General features: G+C 43.4%; 1 protein-coding gene across 2 annotated transcripts in view; it reads right to left on the bottom strand.

The window, feature by feature from the left end:
* Positions 1-20,171, bottom strand: part of RFX4 (regulatory factor X4) — a 134,682-nt gene that overhangs the window by 55,716 nt on the left and 58,795 nt on the right. Inside the window, exons 1-4 of one of the 2 annotated variants that reach the window (XM_008705654.1) lie at positions 17,874-17,968; positions 16,014-16,227; positions 14,617-14,694; positions 8,206-8,369 (exon numbers count right to left, since the gene is read on the bottom strand). In XM_008705654.1, coding sequence (XP_008703876.1) covers positions 8,206-8,369; positions 14,617-14,694; positions 16,014-16,227; positions 17,874-17,968 — 551 coding nt within the window. Of the gene's footprint in view, positions 1-8,205; positions 8,370-14,616; positions 14,695-16,013; positions 16,228-17,873; positions 17,969-20,171 lie in introns of those variants that run through there. The other variant, XM_008705653.1, reaches the window with a different exon arrangement.

Below are 20,171 nucleotides of genomic sequence, written 5' to 3'. Positions count from 1 at the left end.
TTACAATAGCCAAGATACGGAGGCAGCCCAAGTGTCCATCAATAAATAGATAAAGAAGATGTGGCATATATACACAACGGAATATTACTTCATAAAAAGAATGAGATTTTTCCATGAATGAACGCACGAACCTAGAAAGTATTATGTTAAATGAAATGAGTCAGACAGAAAAAGACAAATACCATATGATTTCACCTATACGTGGAATCTAAACACCAACCAAACAAAAAACTAGAAACAGACTCATAAATACAGAGAACAAACTGGTGGTGGCCAGAGGGGAAGGGGAGAGGGAGGATGGGCAAAATAGGTGAAAGGAAATATGATGTACAAACTTCCAGTTTTAAAACAAGTAAGCCACAGGGATGAAAAGTGCAGCACAGGGAATATAGTCACTATAATAATAATGTCGGATAGTGATGGTGGTAAGTACCCTTACTGCGGTGAGCAGTGATAATGTATAGAACTGTCCAATCGCTATGTTGTATGCCTGAAACTAATATAACAGTGTATACCAACCATACTCCAATAATAAAAAGTTTAAAAAGAGAAAGAATCCACTCTCAAGAGATAAAGCAATCAAGAGAACCTGACTATCAAACAGGGAATTTAAAATAACCACGGTTAATATGTCAAAGGCTCCCATGGAAAAGATAAACTATAAGCATGAACAGATGAGGAATTTCAGCACAAACAGAAATAATAAAAATGAAATGTTAGAAATGAAAATAAAAACAAAACATGGCAACAGAGATGAAGAATGCTTTCAACAGTCTCGTTAGTAAAGTTGACATAGGCTAGAAAAAATCAGTGAGCCTAAAGATAGGCCAATACAAATGACCTCAACCAAACCACAAAACTTGTGAAAAAAGTTAAACAGAAACTCCAAGGCAGTTGTGGAAAAGTATCAAACGGTCTGACATGCACATAACTGAAATAACAGGAGACTAGAGAGAGAGAACAGAGCAGGAGATAATGGCAGGGAGTTTTCCAAACATAGTGAAACACATCGAAGCACAGATCCAAGAAGTTCAGAAAATCTCAAGCAGGAGAACACAAACAACACAACACAACTAGGCACATCATATTCAAACAGCTCAAAACCAAAGATAGAGAAGATCTTGAAGGCAGCCAGAGGGAAAAAAGGCACATAGTAAAAAAGATCTACAAACATGCAAGCCAGAAACAAACGGATTAAGATCTTTAAAGTAATGAAAACAAAACAAAACAGAAAACTTGTGAATCTAGAACACCGTATCCACTGTAAGTGTCTTTCAGAGATGAAAGAGAAATAAAGACTTCCTCAGACCAACAAAAGCTGAAATAATTCATTAGCAGCAGACCTGCAATATTAGAAAAGTTTTAGAAGATTCTTCAGGCAGGGGGATATGATAATATAACACAGAAACTGGGATTTTACATAAAGAAATGAAGATCAGAAATCATTAGACTGAAGGTAAATTTTTTTTTAAAGATTTCATTTATTTATTCGACAGAGAGAGAGAGACAGCCAACGAGAGAGGGAACACAAGCAGGGGGAGTGGGAGAGGAAGAAGCAGGCTCCCAGCAGAGGAGCCTGATATGGGGCTCAATCCCAGGACTCCAGGATCATGCCCTGAGCTGAAGGCAGACGCCCAATGACTGAGCCACCCAGGCGCCCCTGAAGGTAAATTTAAAGATTGTTCTCCATATCTTTAATCGCTCTAAAGGGTAATTATCTAAAGCAAAAACAGTAACAATATATATGAGTTTAGAGCATATACGAAAGCAAAATATGTGACAGCAACAGCATAAAAAATGAGAGGATGAGTGAATTGGGGGTAGACTGTTGTGAGGTCCCTACACTACGTGTAAAGCAGCATGATATTATCTGAAGGTAGGTTGTAAGTAAGAAAGACCACTAAAAAAATTTTTAAAAGAGGTATAAAGAACAGTCCGATTATGGAAGTAAAATAGAATGATAAAAAAATTTAACCTAAAACTAGGCACAAAGAGAGGGGAAAGGGGTGAAAATGGAAGGAACTAATAGAAAACAACTAGTGGGGGCTGCCTGCGTGGCTCAGTTGGGTTCAGTGTCCGACTCTTGGTTCTGGCTCAGTCATGATCCCAGGGTCATGTGATTGAGCCCCACATGGGCTCCATGCTCGGTGGGGAGTCTGCATGAAAATTCTCTCCCTCTGTCCCTCCCCCGCCATGCGCTCCTGCTCTGTTACTCTAAAAATAAATAAATAAATCTTAAAAAAAAAAGAAAGCAACTAGTAGATGGAAATTTTTAATGAACCATATCATTAATATCATTAAATGCAAAGGTCTAGACATAGCAACTAAAAATGGAAATTGTCAGATTGGATAAAAAAGCAAGAGCTCACTATATTAGCTACATGAGATCTACTTTAAATATGAAGACTTAGAGTAACAGGGTAGAAAAGGATATGCCTGCAAACACTGCATGATAAGGGGCTGGCCGTGGAAGAGGGTCATGAGAAAGTTTTTAAGGTGATGAAACTATATTTCAATTGCACTGCTGACCCTTGAACAACATGTGTGTGAACTGTGCGAGCACACTTACATAGAAATTGCTTTTCAATAAATGCTGTATTGTAAATTTACTTTTTCTTCCTTATGATTTTCTTAACAGCATTTTCTTTTCTCTGGCTTACTCTACTGTAAGAATACAGTATCGAATACACATAACATACAAAATATGTTGTAATTGCCTGTTTATGTTATTGGTAAGGCTTCTGGTCAACAGTCAGGTATTAGTACTTAAGTTTTGAGGGAGTTGAAAGTTATACGCAAATTTTCAACTACACAGGAGTTCAGCACCCCTATTCCCTGTGTTGTTCAAGGGTCAGCTGTATACACTAAAATGATGAATGTTAATATATATAAAGTGTACTTCAATAAACCTAAATTTTAAGAATAAAATTAAATAAAAAGCTATAAACATATACTTAATAATATAAAAGGAAATGATAGAACTAAGAACAAAAGTATCTGTTGTGTCAATAAGTGTAAGTGGGTTAGACTTAACCAGTAATAGAAAAAACCAGATTGAACTATAAAACAAATTCTAAATGGTTCTGCATATAAGTAAGTTATAAAGATCGAAAATAAAAAGATGGGCGACGGCATTCAGACAGATGAAAACAAAAAGAACATAGAGGTCATGATCTTACTATCAGACAACCTAAATTCTGGGCAAAAAAAATTCTGAATTAGACTTTATAATGTTAAGTGTACCAAAAAAATAATGCTAAGAGTACAATTTACAATGAAGATGTTGTGATTCATAATGAAGCTATTACATTGAAAATAAAGCAGCTAGAAACAGCAAAGCATCATAGAACATAGCGTCAACATTCAAAAACAAAAATTAAGGGAGATTCAAGGTGAAATAGGTTAGCACATATTAGTAATAAGTCTTAAACCTATTTACCTGTCTTGGTCCATAACAGTCTAAGTGGACAGCACTAAGACAACAGAATAACTAAATAACAATAATGTTGACCCAAATACAGGTCTGCCAAAGACGGAGAAGTGCTTTTTGAAGACAGAGAGTGCTTCTTCTTTCTAAGGGTCACAAAATTGCCCATATATTAGACAACAAATAAAATCTAAGTAAAATCTCAAAAGAAGAAATAGTTCAGAAAACAGTCACTAATCCCCAGGCAGTAAAAGCTAAAACGAATTACATAACCAGAAGATAATAGCTCCTAACAATTGGAAGTTTTTAAGTACTCTTTTAAAATTTTTAGGACAAAGAGGAACTCCAAACCAAAGTTGCAAAATATCTAGAAAATAACAATGTTAAAATATTACATACCGAGCCCTATGGAACATAGCTCAAATAGTGCTCAAAGAAAAACCCAAGCCTGAAATATTTATGTTATTAAACAAGAATGAAAGAATGTAAGTAAATCAAGCATCTATTTTTTGGTCAACTGTTTTTGGTCACTGATAGAACAACAAACTACGTAGTGGGCACTCAGTAAAGTATTTGTTGAATAAATGAAGAACAAAGTAAACTTAAGAAAGTAAAAGAAATGAGTTAAATGAAAGAATTCAATGTATTAGAAAAAAAGAAGAAGAATAGCACCAATAAATATATCTAAGAGCATGTTGCTTGAAAAAATAAAACAAAACCGGTAACTTAATCACAAAGAAGCAAAAGAAAGCACAACTACACAAACTAAAATGTATTAAAGCAGAAATAATCAGACATAGAGGAAAAATCAATGAGTCTACAAATGCACTTTGCTCAACCCTAAGCAAATAAATTTAAAGATCTAGAAGTGGATATTTTCTAGGAAGTTGTAATTTACCAAAACTTACCTCAGAGAAAACAGAAAATCTAAACTAACCAATTACTATAGAAAAAAAAAAGAAAAATTTCAAAGATTTACTCCCACCAACACCACACCCAGATCCCTTCAAAGGGGAATTAATTCTATCTAGTCTTCAAGAGCAAATAATTTCAGTGCTATTAAAAGTGTGTCAGAGCTTAGGGAAAAATGGGGGTGGGGAGAAGCTTCCAGATTTCTTTTATGAAGCAAGAATAACATTGATACCAACAACTAACGAAGATTAAACACAAAAAGAAAATTGCAGACCAATCTCACTTTACGACTTTGATGCAGAAATTCTAAATAAAACGTTAGCAAATAAAATCTGTAGCACCTTAAGAAAATATACTATGAGCAAGTGGGGTTTCTTCTGGGAATGCAAGAATGGTTCAATATTAAGATATGGATAATATAATAATTTCCATAGATGATGAAGACCATTGGATAATATTCAACAACCATCCTTCATAAAACATCTAATGAATTAATAAAAGACAGACATTCCTTAACATGACAAAATATGTCCATCTTAATCCAAAAGCCAGCACAATGTTTAATGGAGAAACACTAGATGCATTTTCATTAAAGTCAAGAACTTCAACAGTGTTCTTGAGGCATAAGCCAATGTAATTAGGCGAGAGGAGTAAATGAGAGGTGTAAAAATTAGAAAAACAATAGTAAAATTATCTGTATTTGAAGGATTCTAAACATGGAAAATCTAAGAGAACCTGAAAAAAAAATACAACAAGATAAACTTGGCATAGCCAGCTCCAAATATAACACACAGATATCAACAGTTTTCATATACACAAACCATCATCTGTCAAGAGCCGTGGAGCAGAAGACTGTACGCACAATAGCAACAAGTAGATAAATATCTAAGAAGAAACTTTTTAAATGTGTAAGATCTAAGTAAAAAAGTCATTTACAATATTCCTGCAGTCACAAAATTAAAGATCAGAATAAATGTCAAGGCAAACCATATTCTTTGTTAGAAATTCTCAATATCATAAATACATAATTTTCCCTAAATTGATCTCTAAATGTAATGTAATCCCAGTAAGAATACATGTGGAAGTGTTATAAATGTATGCGTATTGAAACAGACACACTGATGACAAGGTAATTCATATGAAAAAAAAGTGATAATAATAGGAAAATTATTTAAAAAGGGAAGTAAGTATGAGGAGCTAGTCCTACTAAATATTAAATATGTTTATTTTTTTAAGATTGTATTTATTTATTTGAGAGCGAGAGGGAGAGCATGAGCAAGTGGTGGGGGCAGAGGGAGAAGCAGACTCCCCAGCGATCAGGGAGCCAGACGTGGGGTTCGATCCCAGGACCCTGGGACCACGACCTGAGCCAAAGGCAGACACTTAACCAACTGAGCCACCCAGGCGCCCCTTAAATGTGTTTAAAAGCACAAAACTTAAAACAGAGTAACCCTGGAACATGAATGTGTAGAAATATCAATGGCATAGGGTAGGAAGTCCAGAAGCAGCCCCAAATACATATAAAATTTACTATATAAAAAAAGTGGCATCTCAACTTTGTGAAGAAAAGATGGAATAATTAACATATGGTGCTGGAAAAACAGGACAGCTGCTGAGGAGAAAACAAGGCCACGCTTCACATCTTACACCAGGATGAGTTCCAAATTGAACAAAAATTCAAGAGTACAAAATTAAGCCATAAAGTTAGTGTGATAAACCATGGGAAAATTACTTAATCATTGGAATGGGGGAGGACTTTTAAAACTATGATACCGAATCCAGAAGCCATAAACGCAAGGACTGATAAATTCAATTACATAAATAAATTTCTGTATGGTAAAGACAAAAGAATGACAACAAAATGAGAAACTATTTGCAACTCTTAACACAGATAAATGGTTATTATATCTAATAGATAAAGAGCTCCTGGGAAGGCCTGGGTGGTGCAGTCCATTAAGTGTCTGCCTTTGGCTCAGGTCATGATCCCAGGGTCCTGGGATCGAGCCCCACATTGGGCTCCCTGCTCAGCGGGGAGTCTGCTTCTTCCTCTCCCGCTGTTCATGCTCTCTCTCATTCTCTCTCTCTCTCAAATAAATAAATAAAATCTTTTAAAAAATAAAGAGCTCCTATAAATCAATGTGAAAAACGCCAACCACCAAATAGAAAAATAATCAAAGGATAAAAACTGAGAGGTCACAGGAAAGAAAACAGAAGTTGCTCTTAAAGATACGAACAGATACTCAACTTCATTCATAATAAAAGAAATGCACATCAAAACTTCACTGAGAAAAGTTGAAGTCATATAGCCTTTGAACCAGAAATTCAGCCCTGTAGGAAATTTATTCTGCACATAGAGTTCATGTAGTGGGATGAGTGGTGCCCCCCTCCCCACTCCCCCCTTCCCAGTATGTCCACCTGGAACCTGTGAAGGTGACCTTGTTTGCAGATGTGATTAAATTAAGGATCTTGAGATCTTGGACTCACTGGGTGGGCCTTAAATCCAATGACAAGTGTCCTCATAAGACACAGAGAGACACAGAGAGTGGAAGTCAACAGGAAGACAGAAGCAGAGACCGGAGGGATGCGTCTGTAAGCCAGGGAGCACCAAGGACTTCCAGCCACCACTAGAGGCTAGGAGAGAGGCACAGAGTACATCTCTGGAAGGAACCAATGCTGCCAACACCTTAATTTCAGACTCCTGGCCTCCAAAACTATGAGAGAATTCCTTTCTGTAGTTTCAAGCCACCCAGCTTGTGCCTCTTTGTTGCTGCAGCCCTGGGAAGCTAATGCACCCCACCCCCCATGAATGTACATCATTCATCACAGCATTATTTGTAGTAAAACAAGACTGGAAACAAGAAGACAACGGATTACATTCAGTCCAGTGGGAACAGTATGCAGGCATAAAAAAGAATACAATCTCTTTCCAGACTGCTGTGGAATGTTCTCTAACAGTCCCAACAGGAAGCAGACACTACACAGAATAGGAGGGTTTATTTACAAGGGACAAGTCATGAAGGCGTCAACAGGCATGAAGGAGCCCATGAGGGAGACCACTGCTCTCAGGGGGCGGCGCAGGGGTGTGAGGGGCAGCAGGCTCTCACCCACCCCATGTCCTAAGGACAAGCTTCCAATCTAAGCACAAGGTACTCCAGCAGAATTTGAATCTGGCGCTATGCTGGAAGGCTCCAGAGGCCTGTGGATGGCCACAACCAGCCCGGGGTGACCTCCCAGGGATGGAGACAGAGTCGTCTCCTGATCCCCGTCTTCTCCCTCCCTCCTTTTGATCTCCCCATTGGCTGACCCCAGCCGGATGCCACAGGGAAAGGGAGTCCTGTGAGGTGCTCCATTTGGTCCAGTCCCAGGGCAGGGAGCAGCATGGGGCACGGTAGGGAGTGCTCTGGAGGGGCACAGAAGTCCCAGCACAAGCTCCAAGATTGTTTTCTCAAAGCAAGGTGCAGAACAGTGTAATAGAGTATATCACTGTTTCAGTGAGAAAGAGCAGGATATATGCATTGGTTACATGTGCACAGCAGATCTGGACGGACCCTCCCCCACCTCGGGCCAAGAAAATGACTCTATTTGATGCTCTATGGAGAGGTCTGGGGTGTCCGGGGAACAGGAGTTGGTAGGGGGAGGCTTTTCACCATATACTGTATTACACCTCTGGAATTTTGAACCGTACAAGTGGTTCAAAATGTTACAATTTTTATTTATATTAAAAACTGTTAATCAAATTGAATTTTTAAAAGTCCAAAGTTTATGGCCTTTACAATGGAGACCCCCAGACAGCGCATGATTACGTTCAGCGAGAGAGAGGCTGGAAATACGTGCTAAGGACTAGTCACAGGAGGAAGCATGCTCACCTGTCCGGTAACGCCTGCAGCACAGTGGGCATCAGCACCCCCGAGATCGCTTTGTAGAGGATGGAGTCACACACGCCAACGATGTTCACTACCGTGGAGGAGCCCAGCACAGGCAGCATGTGGGGGGGCATTCCTTGCCAAAAGTGCAGAAGGAAACTTTGAACCTGTATCGAGCCACAGAAAGGAGAACCGTGAGGTTACCCGGGGCCCTCGCAACAATGCCTGGGACTCCACCGGCTTGCAGTGGGGTCGTCCATTCCCCCTGCTGTGGCAGAGGCGGCCCGTCCCCATCTTCCCCCTGCCCTCTGTGTGCCACACCCACCACTGCAGAACCACCTGGCCTGGCAGCCTGGGGTCTACTCTGCCCTGGGACAGAGGACCAGCACATTAACTCATCAGCCCCTTCATCCTCACTGTGGTCCAGGAAACATTTAAGGAAGGGAAGGTGGGATATTGCTCTTAACAAACTCAGAGCGCTAGTGCTCACTATTCTCTGGGCCTGTTGGGGCCCCTTGGCTGTTCTCGAAAAGAAGGGAGTGATGTGTGAGTTGCTGGTGAAAGGAATGTATCTGGAAGGGAGGAAAGTAGGTGTCACAGACAAGTCTCCCGGTTCAAATATGTGTACCAAAACCAGAAGAAAATGCAAGGACCTCTTCCTATCCAAATTCCTCCATTCCCCAAAGAGCCCTGGCTGGTCATTGCCACTGTGGGATGCTAGATGGTGGCATGTGGCTGGTAAACCACGTGGGCACTCCCACCCTAACCACTAGTGCAGAACGGAAATACGGGAGGCACTTGAGACTGCATTATCACTATGATAGCAGGAGCTCCAGCTGTGCTGTTGATGAGCGAGTGGTAGAGCGAATGTGGACGGCAGACAACTCTTCGGGGCCTGTATACCTCCATCTTCTAGTGTGTGAGCTGGAGGTCAGGAAGAGAGCAGGGTAGGGGCCTGGGAGCAGGACAAGATAAGGGAAGTGAAGGGAAACAGCAAAGATGGTTAACTGATGTGTATAATACCACTAAAAATACCTAGAATAAAAAAAATACCCAAGGTTTAGCTAACACTGAGGAGTGGCTCATCTTGAAGATATAGGGAAGAATGACTGAATTTTTGTGAATTCTCATAGGCTCGACTTGGTTCCTGGACTACATGTCCTTTTTGTCCCCACAGATGGGTACTCTCGAACCCTCACATGTAGCATCACCCACATTCCTGGTTCCCCGAATCAACCCTGATCCAATGCAAAAGATACTCTAGTACCCCTCGTCTAATACTTTGGAGGTGGTATTACTATGGGCATCAGCTTTATCTATCGAGTGACTACTATGTGACAGGTACTTTGCATAGGTTCTCTCATTGAATACTTGTAATATTACTACAGTCGAGAATCCTTGCTCCCATTTTACAGAGACATTAACTTATTTGTCCAAATCCAGATAGCAAGTCAGGGAATGGATGAGACGGAGCCCATGTCTGCCTCAGTCATTCCACCAATCAGTCTCATGGCTGGTTTGTTCTTCTCAGGTTACAGGCCCTCTCCCCTGTTCCTGACACCCATAGCTCTCCTTGGACTGATGCCCACTTCCCATCTTTCTACCCCTGCTCTGGCGACTTGCAGTGTCCTTCAGGCCCCTCTCATAAGTTGGGTCTTGCTTTCCTCTGACCAGGTTACGTCTGACTCCAGCCTGGTGACCTGAGCTCAGCCTCCTGTGGACAAACTTCCACGACACCCACGGCCTGCACTGGAAGAGAGGCTTAGGGGATGTGGGATGGGGAGAAAGGATGTCCCCTGACTTCCTAGGGGGCACATGGTAATTACCAAAAACGTGATCAAAGTGGTGAATGAAGTCCAGGTTTGTGAACTGTGACACTGAAGTCACAGTTCCATTTATTCCACAACAGTGAACGTACTGCAGAGTATTCAGCCAGATTGAAAATTAAAACAGAAAATACAGATGGGTGAAGACTATCTTCCAAAGTTCCAACCTGGGCCCCACTACCAACCAGGGGTGTCGTATCTCTAAGCTAGAAATAGGTAAGTTTCCTTGCCTGTGAAATAGCAATAAAAGTAGCACTTTTGGTACTTTTTGGATTTGGTAAGGATTCGTACAAGTACCTTAGTGTTTGGCACACGGGAGATGCGTAATAAAGGTTAGTGGTGGTAGTGGTTATTACATCACAGACACGCCGCCACTACCAGCCCCAAGAAATTGTGGACTGCCCTAAGCTTTGTGACACCTTGCCTAAGCCTCTGAGTGTCGCCCAGCCAGGATCCCCATTGTGGTTCTGCTCACCTGTTAAGGCTCTTGTTCTGTCACTGGGACACCTGCTGGCTGACTGCTGGCTGGCCCGAGCCTGGAGATGGCCAGGGCTCTCGGATAAGGTGCTTTCTTTCACGAGGACCCTCTACTGTTTCCTGATACCAGCTTGTCCCAGGGTATCAGCCTCAGGCCAGGTCCTGGACCTCCCTGCCTGCCCTTCCAAAGCCACTTAAGACCCTCTCTGCCCAGCTGATTCCTACGATTTGGTAGATTCTGAATTCATCCGTCTTTCTTAGCTCTCCTTGCAAGCAGCCCTACTCCTTTTTTTTTATATGTGAGCAGTCAATTTCTAACAGAAATTCTGGAAAAGATCAGCGGCTGTGTAGGTTAAAACAAATCTGTGGAAAATCAGTCTTTAGCAGGCATCTGTCTGTTTTAAGTCCGCTCAACTTGCACAGGGAGCCTTGATCAGTCCTCAGTCTCCTGAGCAGCCTTTGGAGAGGAGGGTGTTGGGTCAGTTTTGACCTCCCTTTCTACTCTCCACGTTTCAGGCCATTTAACATCCTAAGGTACTGGTTCCTCGGAGTGAGGAGGAAAAGAAGGAGGGAGAACAGTGGAAAGCTCAAGAGCCGAGACTTGGACGTTGGGTGTGAAATGGACAGACACAGTGTTATGCAGGAGATGGAGCTGGTGGGACCTCCCAAGAGGCTGGATATGAAGGGTCGTAGCTTGAACAGTTGGGTGGGTGGTTATGGCAATCTGAGGTGGGAAAAACAAATTCAGGTGGAAAGTCAGAGCTCTGATTTGGCCACGCTAAGCTGGATGTCAAGTCAACTGAGTCTGGAGCTCAGGCCTAAATATTTAAATATGAGAGCTATCGGCTTCTATGAAATAGAGATCCTGTCTACCCAGTACTAGGACCCAATAAGGTCACTGAGGCAAAACTCCTGGCAGCGTGTAGGCATCTAATAAACAGAAGCTGATTATCAGCCAGAAGGGAGGAGGTTTCCTTATTCCTTGTAAGTCAAAGTGGTGAAATCATCAGAGGTAAAGATGGAAAAGCATTATTTAAAGTTTTCCGGATTATCTGCCTCAGTCCCCTGAGCTCCCAGCCCTTTCCTTCTTGGGTCAGTGAAGCATCAGGAGACAATTTCCTTAAGAATACCTACGTAGGTTTTCTATTTCTTTTCCATATCCGTATTTACTTCATCCCGAATATACTAGCACCTTGTAGAAGTACATTTGATCACCTCCAGTCAGGGATACTTAATTGCTACAGTGTTAAAAGGATCTCAACAAAACATTAGCCACCAAAATACCTACCATTTCTTATGCTCTGATTTCAAAATCAGACACTTCTATGAATTCTTATGTAGATAAAATAATCATCTCCATTTTACGGCCAAAGAAATTGAGGCTCACAGGGGTTAAGTACCTTGCTCAAGGTCACAGGCTCGTAAGTGGTGGATTTGGACTCAAACACAAGACTCTCTGGACTTGGCAGCTCCTTATGCGATATAGTCTGGAGAAAGCTTTCCAGGGAGTCCCCTACATGCAGACTGGGGCTCTCTGTACTTGGCTGACTGGGCTACAAGACCGTGACATTTTTGCATCCATCTACCCATCTATCCATGCACTCATCTCCCCAACAAATATTCACTGAGAGCCTAAGAGTATGGCTGACGTGGATACATGAGCAAACAAGACAGACAAGGTCCCTGCCCTCAAGGGCTTACACTGTGTTGATAGCAGACAAACAGTGCACCAGCCAACAAGATAATTGAAGAATGTGATACCAACATTAGTTATAACCTCAACTCTTAAAGATCTTGAAGACTTGAAGCAAACTACAATGTCAGGGTGTACCATATGTACCCACCATCCATTTACTTCTGTCAGCTGTGGGAGAAAGCCATGCCCATCAAGGGGAAAATATCCCCCTTCATTCTTTTGTGGCTGGGTAGAATGAACCACACCTTGATTAGCCATTTTAAAAAGAGCCACTAAATATCCCTGCCCAAAGGAGTGGAAAGAATATTGAGGTGTCAGGTGACAAAAGATGCAGCCATGACCTTGACCCTAACCGAATGTGGGACCTTGGGCAAGTCTTTGAACTCTCTGGTTGACATACCCGATAACAGCAACATACTTATGACCTTTTATAGTTTACAAAGGGTTTTTGCTAAGCATTATCTCATCTTCTTCCAGGAACCCTATGCATTAGAAAAGCAGGGATGATATTTTAATCTTTATTTCTAGGATAAACAATAAAGGCCTTCATGGCAGAGCCTGGGCTCAGAGTCTGGCACTTTCCCCACAGGAGCACTCAGCCCCCTCAAGGTTTCTGCAGCCCTCACTGTCTACTCTGCATCCTAATTTCTGGTGTGCATTCTTGCTTTTCCCCCTCTAGGCTGGGTCTTCTTCTTGCCCCAGTTCTGAGACTGACAGCAATGCATGGCACTGTTAGGTGCCCGGTTAAGTGTTGGGATTAATGCATGGAATTAAGTGTAATGAGATGATGAGAGTGAGCTTTAGGTGAATAAAAGTACATATGAACTAAAGGGGGGACTGCCACTGGTTCTGTGGTTAGTCCTTGTAGTGGAGAGGAACAGCCGGCCACTGGAGCTCTGAGCTCCTCTTCTGCGGTGGTGAACCGCTGCCCAGGGAGGGACCGGATCCCCTTGCATCAAGGTGGGGCCATGAGACCAGCTTTGCCAATGGAACACGGGCAAAAAAGATGCATTTTACTTCTGGGCTGACAAGATTAAGAAGCGGGTATGTCGTCCCTGTAGTCCTTTTCCCCATCTGTCAGCTGAACAAAGAGGACACCAAGGCTCTAGGGCAGGGTATGGCCACATGGTGGAAGGAGCCTGGGTCCCTGAACTATCCCCCAGGAACCAACCTTCCCCCTGTGAGCGTCCACGCTGGGCCGTGACACCAGTGAGAAATAAACTTCTAATGTCTTAAGACTTAGGATTATTTGTTACGGAAGCCAGTGTTATCTGAACAGAGTTTGAACCTTTATTTGCTCTGATCTCAGTGATCTTTGGGATATAAGACATAGCCAAACCACAACGTGAGAGAAAGCAGTGATTTTTCTTTCTTTAAAAAAAAAATCCACTTAAATCGTTGATCAAGGAATTGGGAGATTTAAACAATCTTGTGAATAAAAGCCAAGAGCAGGAACAACAGTCCTTCTCTACCAGCACTCTGCGGCCCCCTCTGGAGCTGGGTCTGTGAGCCAAGTGCCAGCTCGCTGGCGACCACCAGCACCCAGGTTACTGAGGGAGCAGCCGGTGAGCTCGTGCAAGTAAGCGCAGCACTCAGTGAACGCTCACCGCTGTGAGGCACAGCAGAAAGGCACAAGAATGTGGGGGAGAGAGCATTTTGTGCTTTACGCCATTTTGTACCCTCCCCTCTCCCACGTTGCACACCCCCACTCCCCCCCGCCCCGAAACACACACTAGGGAATCTCCAGATCTTGTCCACCAATAGCCCCTGGTTTTTACAGTCCCACTGGAGCCTGCACGGTCCTCCAATTCAATGTCCATAACCTATGCCAAGGGGTTTGTGGGGGTTTTGGGGATTTTTTTTTTTTGGCCTGAAGGCATTTTCTGGAAACAGAAAGGCCTCAGGTTTATAGGGTGAAATGTGTGGCTTCTTGCCATCCCCCTGGAAGGCTCTTTTGGATAACACTTTAGGCAAGAAGATTTTATTGTCTCTCTGGTTATGTAACTGGTACTTCACCCTCTCGTTTCTCCTCTCCATTCTTTAACTGTACTATTTTAGAATAAAAAGAAAATGGAGCCTCAGGAAAAGATTAAATCCAAAATATAGGAAAGCTTTCCTTCAGGTTCTCTGAATCTATAATACTGGGTGTAACGATCACCCTGCGAGACCGTCTTTCTTGTAGGCCCATGGGGCAGGAGGCAGCTCACTAGTGAGATCAAGGAGCACACAGAAGATGTGTAAAACGGGGGTAAGAACAGTGCTTGCTTCCTGGAATCACTGGAAAGATTATGTGAACTAATGCACATCAGGGGTTTCCAAAGGTCTGGCACCTGCTAGGAGCTCACGAGATAGGAGCTCCTCCTACTATAATACTTTAATGCAGAGTGTTCCACAGCTCAACACTTATTGACCTACCTCATCGAAGTTGGCTCTTATTACAGTGTCCAGGATTCTCTGACAGTGTGTTCTGTACATCATAATAAAGGTCGAGACCTGTGGGGAGTGGGGGGGAGGATCAACAATAAAAGCATAATTAATACACATGACTGCTACCCTTCCTTGGAATTTCAATTTTCAAGTCATGTATTCCCTGTTAAGGGACGAGATTCGTTTAACACCTACTCATCCACTAAGACCCAAGGAAGTCTAACTCATTCGTGGTGCTCTCTGACCCCGGGCTCCCTCTTCTGTGCTCCCACGGCACCTGGGCATGTTTCTCCATCTGGCACCTGCCCTGTGATCCCGTGGAAAGCATGGGTTTCTCTCTCCCCCATTCTCCGCTCATGAGACCACGGGCTCTGGGAAACCTTAAATGGCATATCATTCATGCTCATGTACCCAGCACTTTGCAGGGCGCCTGGCCCACAGTGGAGCTCAGTAGGGCGTATTAATTAAATTCTCCTCATCAGCTAAGATACGGAAAAGTTACAACCCAGTGAGTACTTATAAGAAGAGGTGTTTGCCAAAAATCACAAAAAGACATTCAGAAATTTCCTGGAATCTGCTCAGCCAAAGAATTTCATCTCTAGCTCCATTTATCCAAGAGTTTTAAAACTGTCATATAGGAAGTTTGTTGATTAAAAAAAAAAAAGGCAACGTTGAGGGGAAAAATGTACTAGTTCTTAGATTTAAAGCATTTACAGACGTTCTTTTTGTTTCAGAACGTAGACATGCACTCATTTTATGTGAACTCAATTTGCTTATGCATGAACGTCCGTCTCCCTCCTTGGCTGCGGGGTTCCCGGGAGCAGGACTCAGGTCTCCGTTACAGCGTATCCCAGCTCCCTGGGGGCTGTGTGCATGGCAGAAGCTCTACGTCTGCTGGTGCATTGGGCTGCGTCAAGATGGGTGCGGGACTGATGTATGGCCAGTCCTTTTCTCCAAATGCCTATGACCCAAACTATCTGATTCGCAGCACTATATTCACGGGTACATTGTCATTAACTAAAGTCCATATTTAATTCAGATTTCTATCTTTATAGATTTTTAAAATTTCTTTGAGAGTGAGTGAGCATAGGAGCGGGGGGTGGGGAGGAGCAGAGAGAGAGGGAGAGAGAGAATCCCAAGCAGACTCCACACCCAGCTCAGAGCCTGACTCAGAACTCGATCCCACGACTCTGAGATCATGACCTGAGCCAAAATCAAGAGTTGGACACTTCATCCACTGAGCCACCCACGTGCCCCTCTATCTTTATATTTTTAAACTCACCATTTTGCACTGAGCGAGAGAAAGGGAGAGAAGTTGTGTGTGTTGAGTGAGAGAGAGAGAAAGGGAAGCCACCCACTCCCAGCAACACCTCAGATGTGGTCACCTTCTCCTCAGGCAGACTGGCTGGCAGATTTAGATCTTTGACATTTGGAAACTCTGGCAGCAACGTTCCAAGTTTGGACCGGGGTGAATATGCCACCGTCTGTTTGCTCACTTCTTTCTTGCCCGTCTCGCTCACCCAGGCGGCTCCTTTCTTGGAATACATCACATCGTAATACTGGGAGCTTTCCTTCACCGCAATGCCATAGTAATGGTACCTGGGCCACAGAGAGGGATAGAGAGAGACAGACCCACATACACTGTTATCAGGTGGGGTTTCTGGAGCAGGGTGGGGGTGCCCAAGGCCAGCGATGGCTTGGCCCATCCTCCCTGGGCTACAAGAGTTAACTCTCCTGGGAGCCTTGACATCTCAGAAATCTAGAATTAAACCAAAGTTCCAAGTTGCCAGCCATCAATCAGGCAGGTAAAAATAACCAAAATTGCCTCCTACAGAAAATGTTAAGTCGAATGAATACTTTGCAAAGCAGAAAGGGGGGATGAAAAAATTTCCATTTGTATTTAATCTCTTATGTTGAGCCAATGTGATCTCAGAGGTACAGAACTCGAAGGTCCTCTTCTGTGGAGACCCAAGAAGAAGGGCGTGTTTGCAATGGCTAACTGTACCACCACCACCAATTCATTGGCCTCGGTTTTTCTTAGTCAATAAATGGTAGTCTTAACTGTATCTTTAAAAAGATACATTCAGTGGCTCAGCTGGCACTGGATACGTAAAAGACCGAAACTTTCTATTATCTCAAATGGGCTTAGTAATAGCAACGTTTTCAATGAAGACGAAGGAGGGACAGAAGCTGCACTTTGGATTTTCGCTACAGAAACTACTGAGCACTTGCTACGGGCTGGGCACTTTGCAACTGCTTTACCTACATGAATTCGAAAAATACTACTAGGAAATGGGGATTAGAACAGTCTTCCTACGGAAGAGCAAAAGGAGGAAGCTCAAGAAATTTGCTCTAGGTCATCCAGCTTTTTAGAAGAGGTTCTTGAATACACATCTCTTTGACCACAAAGGCACTATGCTGCCCTAGCAGAAAACACTGCAGGACGCCTTTACAAACTCGGAGTCACTCATGGAGAGTAATAAAAATACAGATGCCTGGGCCCTTCCCAGACCTACTGATTCAGAATAGGCGAGTGGGGCCCAAGGATCAGCCCTGAAACAAGCACTACAGGTCATTCCGACGCACGTCAGTTTGAAACTGACTAGCTTGCTCGGTTGAGCACCTGCATTACATTCCCGGGTCTACGATCCCCAGTCACTGGAGAGGCTGTCATTATTTACTCTCGTGAACTGGTGCTCATCACAGCACCTAACGTGGTGCTAAGTACTCTACACACACCACCTTATTTAAGTTCACAAAATCCCTCCAAGGCTGGAATTCACACTTTACATTAGCCCCATTTTACAGATGAGGCAACTAAGGCCCAGGGAATTTAAGTAACCCACCCAAGATCACCCAGTGAGTAGAGGCAGGATTTGTACCTCTAAAGTGCTTTAACCACAAGCCAGTGATTCTCAAACTTTAACTGCTAATAAGAATCACCTACAAAACATTAAAATACAGACTCCTGGGCTCCACCCCCCCCCCAAAGATTCTGATTTAGTCGGTCTAGAGTAGGTTTCTATAGTCACACGGCAATGCTCATGGAAGTAATTCATGGACCTCGCTTTCAGAAACACTGTGCGGCACATTACGTACTCGTTGCTGCTCACGGAGGTATGGCTGGTGATAGTCATAAAACAATACAAGTGAGAAAGCGTTCTGAGTTATGGGAGAGGCTTCGCGGGGAAGGGAGATGAGCACACATAACCTCCCCTCTCCCTGCCCCCCCTTGCTCCTGATACCATTCTGTGATATTTCTGCTTAGTGGGCATCTCGCCTCTATCTGAATGCCTCCTGGGATGAAGAACTCAGGCCCTCCGAAGGCAGCCCAGTTCATTTTGGGTCGGGACAGTTATCAGAGAGTTCTTCTCTGTGTTGAGCCGCTCTCTGTCTTCTGCACCTTCTACTTCCCAACTGTCGTAACTGCCTCCCCCTCGGAGAGGCACCCTGGAGGGGCGGGGGAGGGGCAGTTCCGTGGGCTCCAGGAGCGCCCTCCAGGTGGCCAGGCAGTTAGGACACGCCTCCCTAACCCTAACAAAATTCTCCTTTATAATCTCTTGAGATCTGGGGAGTGATAATATATTCAGATCAGACCACTTCTTGATTTTCCCGCGCGTGAGCTGCTGAAATCAGCAGTTGCAGTGAAGCTATCGGGCTGATCACTTCTGGGTTTTTCTGTTTCAGTTCTGTAGGACACATCAACACAATCCAGTCACTCCCCACCCCCACACGTATCCTGTCAAGATAAATTTGTTGAGGGGTTTTCTCTCTAAGGCCGAGTGGCAGGTTGGAGACTTGAGCTTCTGGTTACCTTTCAACTGGTTCGAGATGTGACCAATCTTTGGGGGGGTGGGTTGGTCCTTATGGAGGGGATACCATGAAATTGACACCACTGAATTTTTAAAGAAGGTAGTGCCCAATTTGCCAGCTTCTGGGTTAAAGAAGAAGAAAACAAAAAACAAAAACAGGCTCTCACATGGGGGCAGAGGGAAATTTTCTCCAAGTTTATAAAGGATGGGAAACGGTTCTGTTCTATCTTTGCTATCTTTCCTCCCTGTCTCTACTATGTATCTATTTTTTTGCAGTCTTATTTCTACTCTTCTATCTTAGAGATGAGCAACAATGTATTGGAGCCAGTGACTCTTCAAAGACCCATTCATTTCCATTCATTCAACACGCTTCCAACCATTCTCTTATCTGTGGACTGAATTGCCCGTCATGTGCCAACCACTGGGCTTACCAGCGAATAAGTAAGGAGGGGGGTGGTTTTGTACTCTACTCTTACCAAGGAGGAAGCCTCATTTTAAAACAAATACTGATTTTTTTTCTTCATGGATGACATTTGTTCTTCAGAGCTCTCACCTTGGAAAATTATTAGAAATTTATTCCAAAACATCCCCTGCTCAAATTTTCTGTAAAGCTCATTGGAAATTGACCCCAGAGCTTCTGAGCCACCACACAAAAAATGAGTTTTGTTATTTTCAGAGCATTACCAAAAAGGGCTTTTCCCAATTTGATCATCTAGTTTTGTTTTGTTTTTTTTAAATCTAATTTGGCTCCAAAGTTAAATCCGCCTTGGGAGGATGGGAACGCTGCCCAGGGATGGCAGGAGCAGGCGGAGTGAGGGGACATTATGGGACATGCTGCTTTTGAAGTACAACCCTTTCAAGTCTTACAAATCCTATATGGTTGTTTTGGGGTTTGGTTTTTTTCTAAGTGTCAGTATTTTGTAAGTCAGTATGTGCTGATCTGCTACTCAACATGGTCAAAATGTTAGAAATGCTACATAATAAGGCACCCTCTAGCGGAGTCACCATGTACATCAACATAATAAAGGTTCTGAGAAGTCCTGCGATAAAGGAACCTGTTGAACTCTGCGCTTCCCAAACGTATGTGGCCAACAGAGCTTTTCCACGGAACACCTGTTAACATCCACTGATTCTTGAAACACCCTTTGAGGCAAATCTTATAAATCAGATTTTAGTGAAGCCTGTGCAGTGAAGGCAGAGATTCCCTCCCCACCAACTCCCACGTAGGAGAAGGGGTCCACGCATCCTTCTCACTTTTCAGGACTCTTCCAGAAAGGCCTTTCCTGGGCTACCCTTTCCAAACTAGGGTGCTCTCCTTTTGTTCTTCTCTATGACAAGCCTGCTTGTCACAATCTGAGCATCTTGTTTTGATCTGTCTTCCCCACCAGAGTGTAAGCCCCACGAGGGCAGGTGATCTGCTCCTTGCACTGTACATGAGACCGAAAGTGTAAAAGCAAACATGGGCAGGCTGGTTGACAGAAGTGATGGCTGCTGTGTACGGGGGTCTTGCTGGACCTCTCCACCCCATCTCCCTCGCAGGGATTGGTCCAGGTTGCTTCTCTGGTTGACTGGATACTATTAGAGTAGAAAATGTGCTCAGCAAAACAATCCAAGGAACCTAGAGATTGTCCAAGAAGCCACCAAGTGCTCTTTTAAGTGATGCCCAAGACAATTGACAAGAACACCTAAAGGCAGGGTGGCATAAAGTCAGATTCCTTAAAGCAGCTGGGG

This window comes from Ursus maritimus, unplaced genomic scaffold, assembly GCF_017311325.1.
Source record: "Ursus maritimus isolate PB19 unplaced genomic scaffold, ASM1731132v1 scaffold_21, whole genome shotgun sequence".
NCBI lineage: Eukaryota > Metazoa > Chordata > Mammalia > Carnivora > Ursidae > Ursus > Ursus maritimus.
This window is presented reverse-complemented; position numbering and strand designations above follow the sequence as displayed.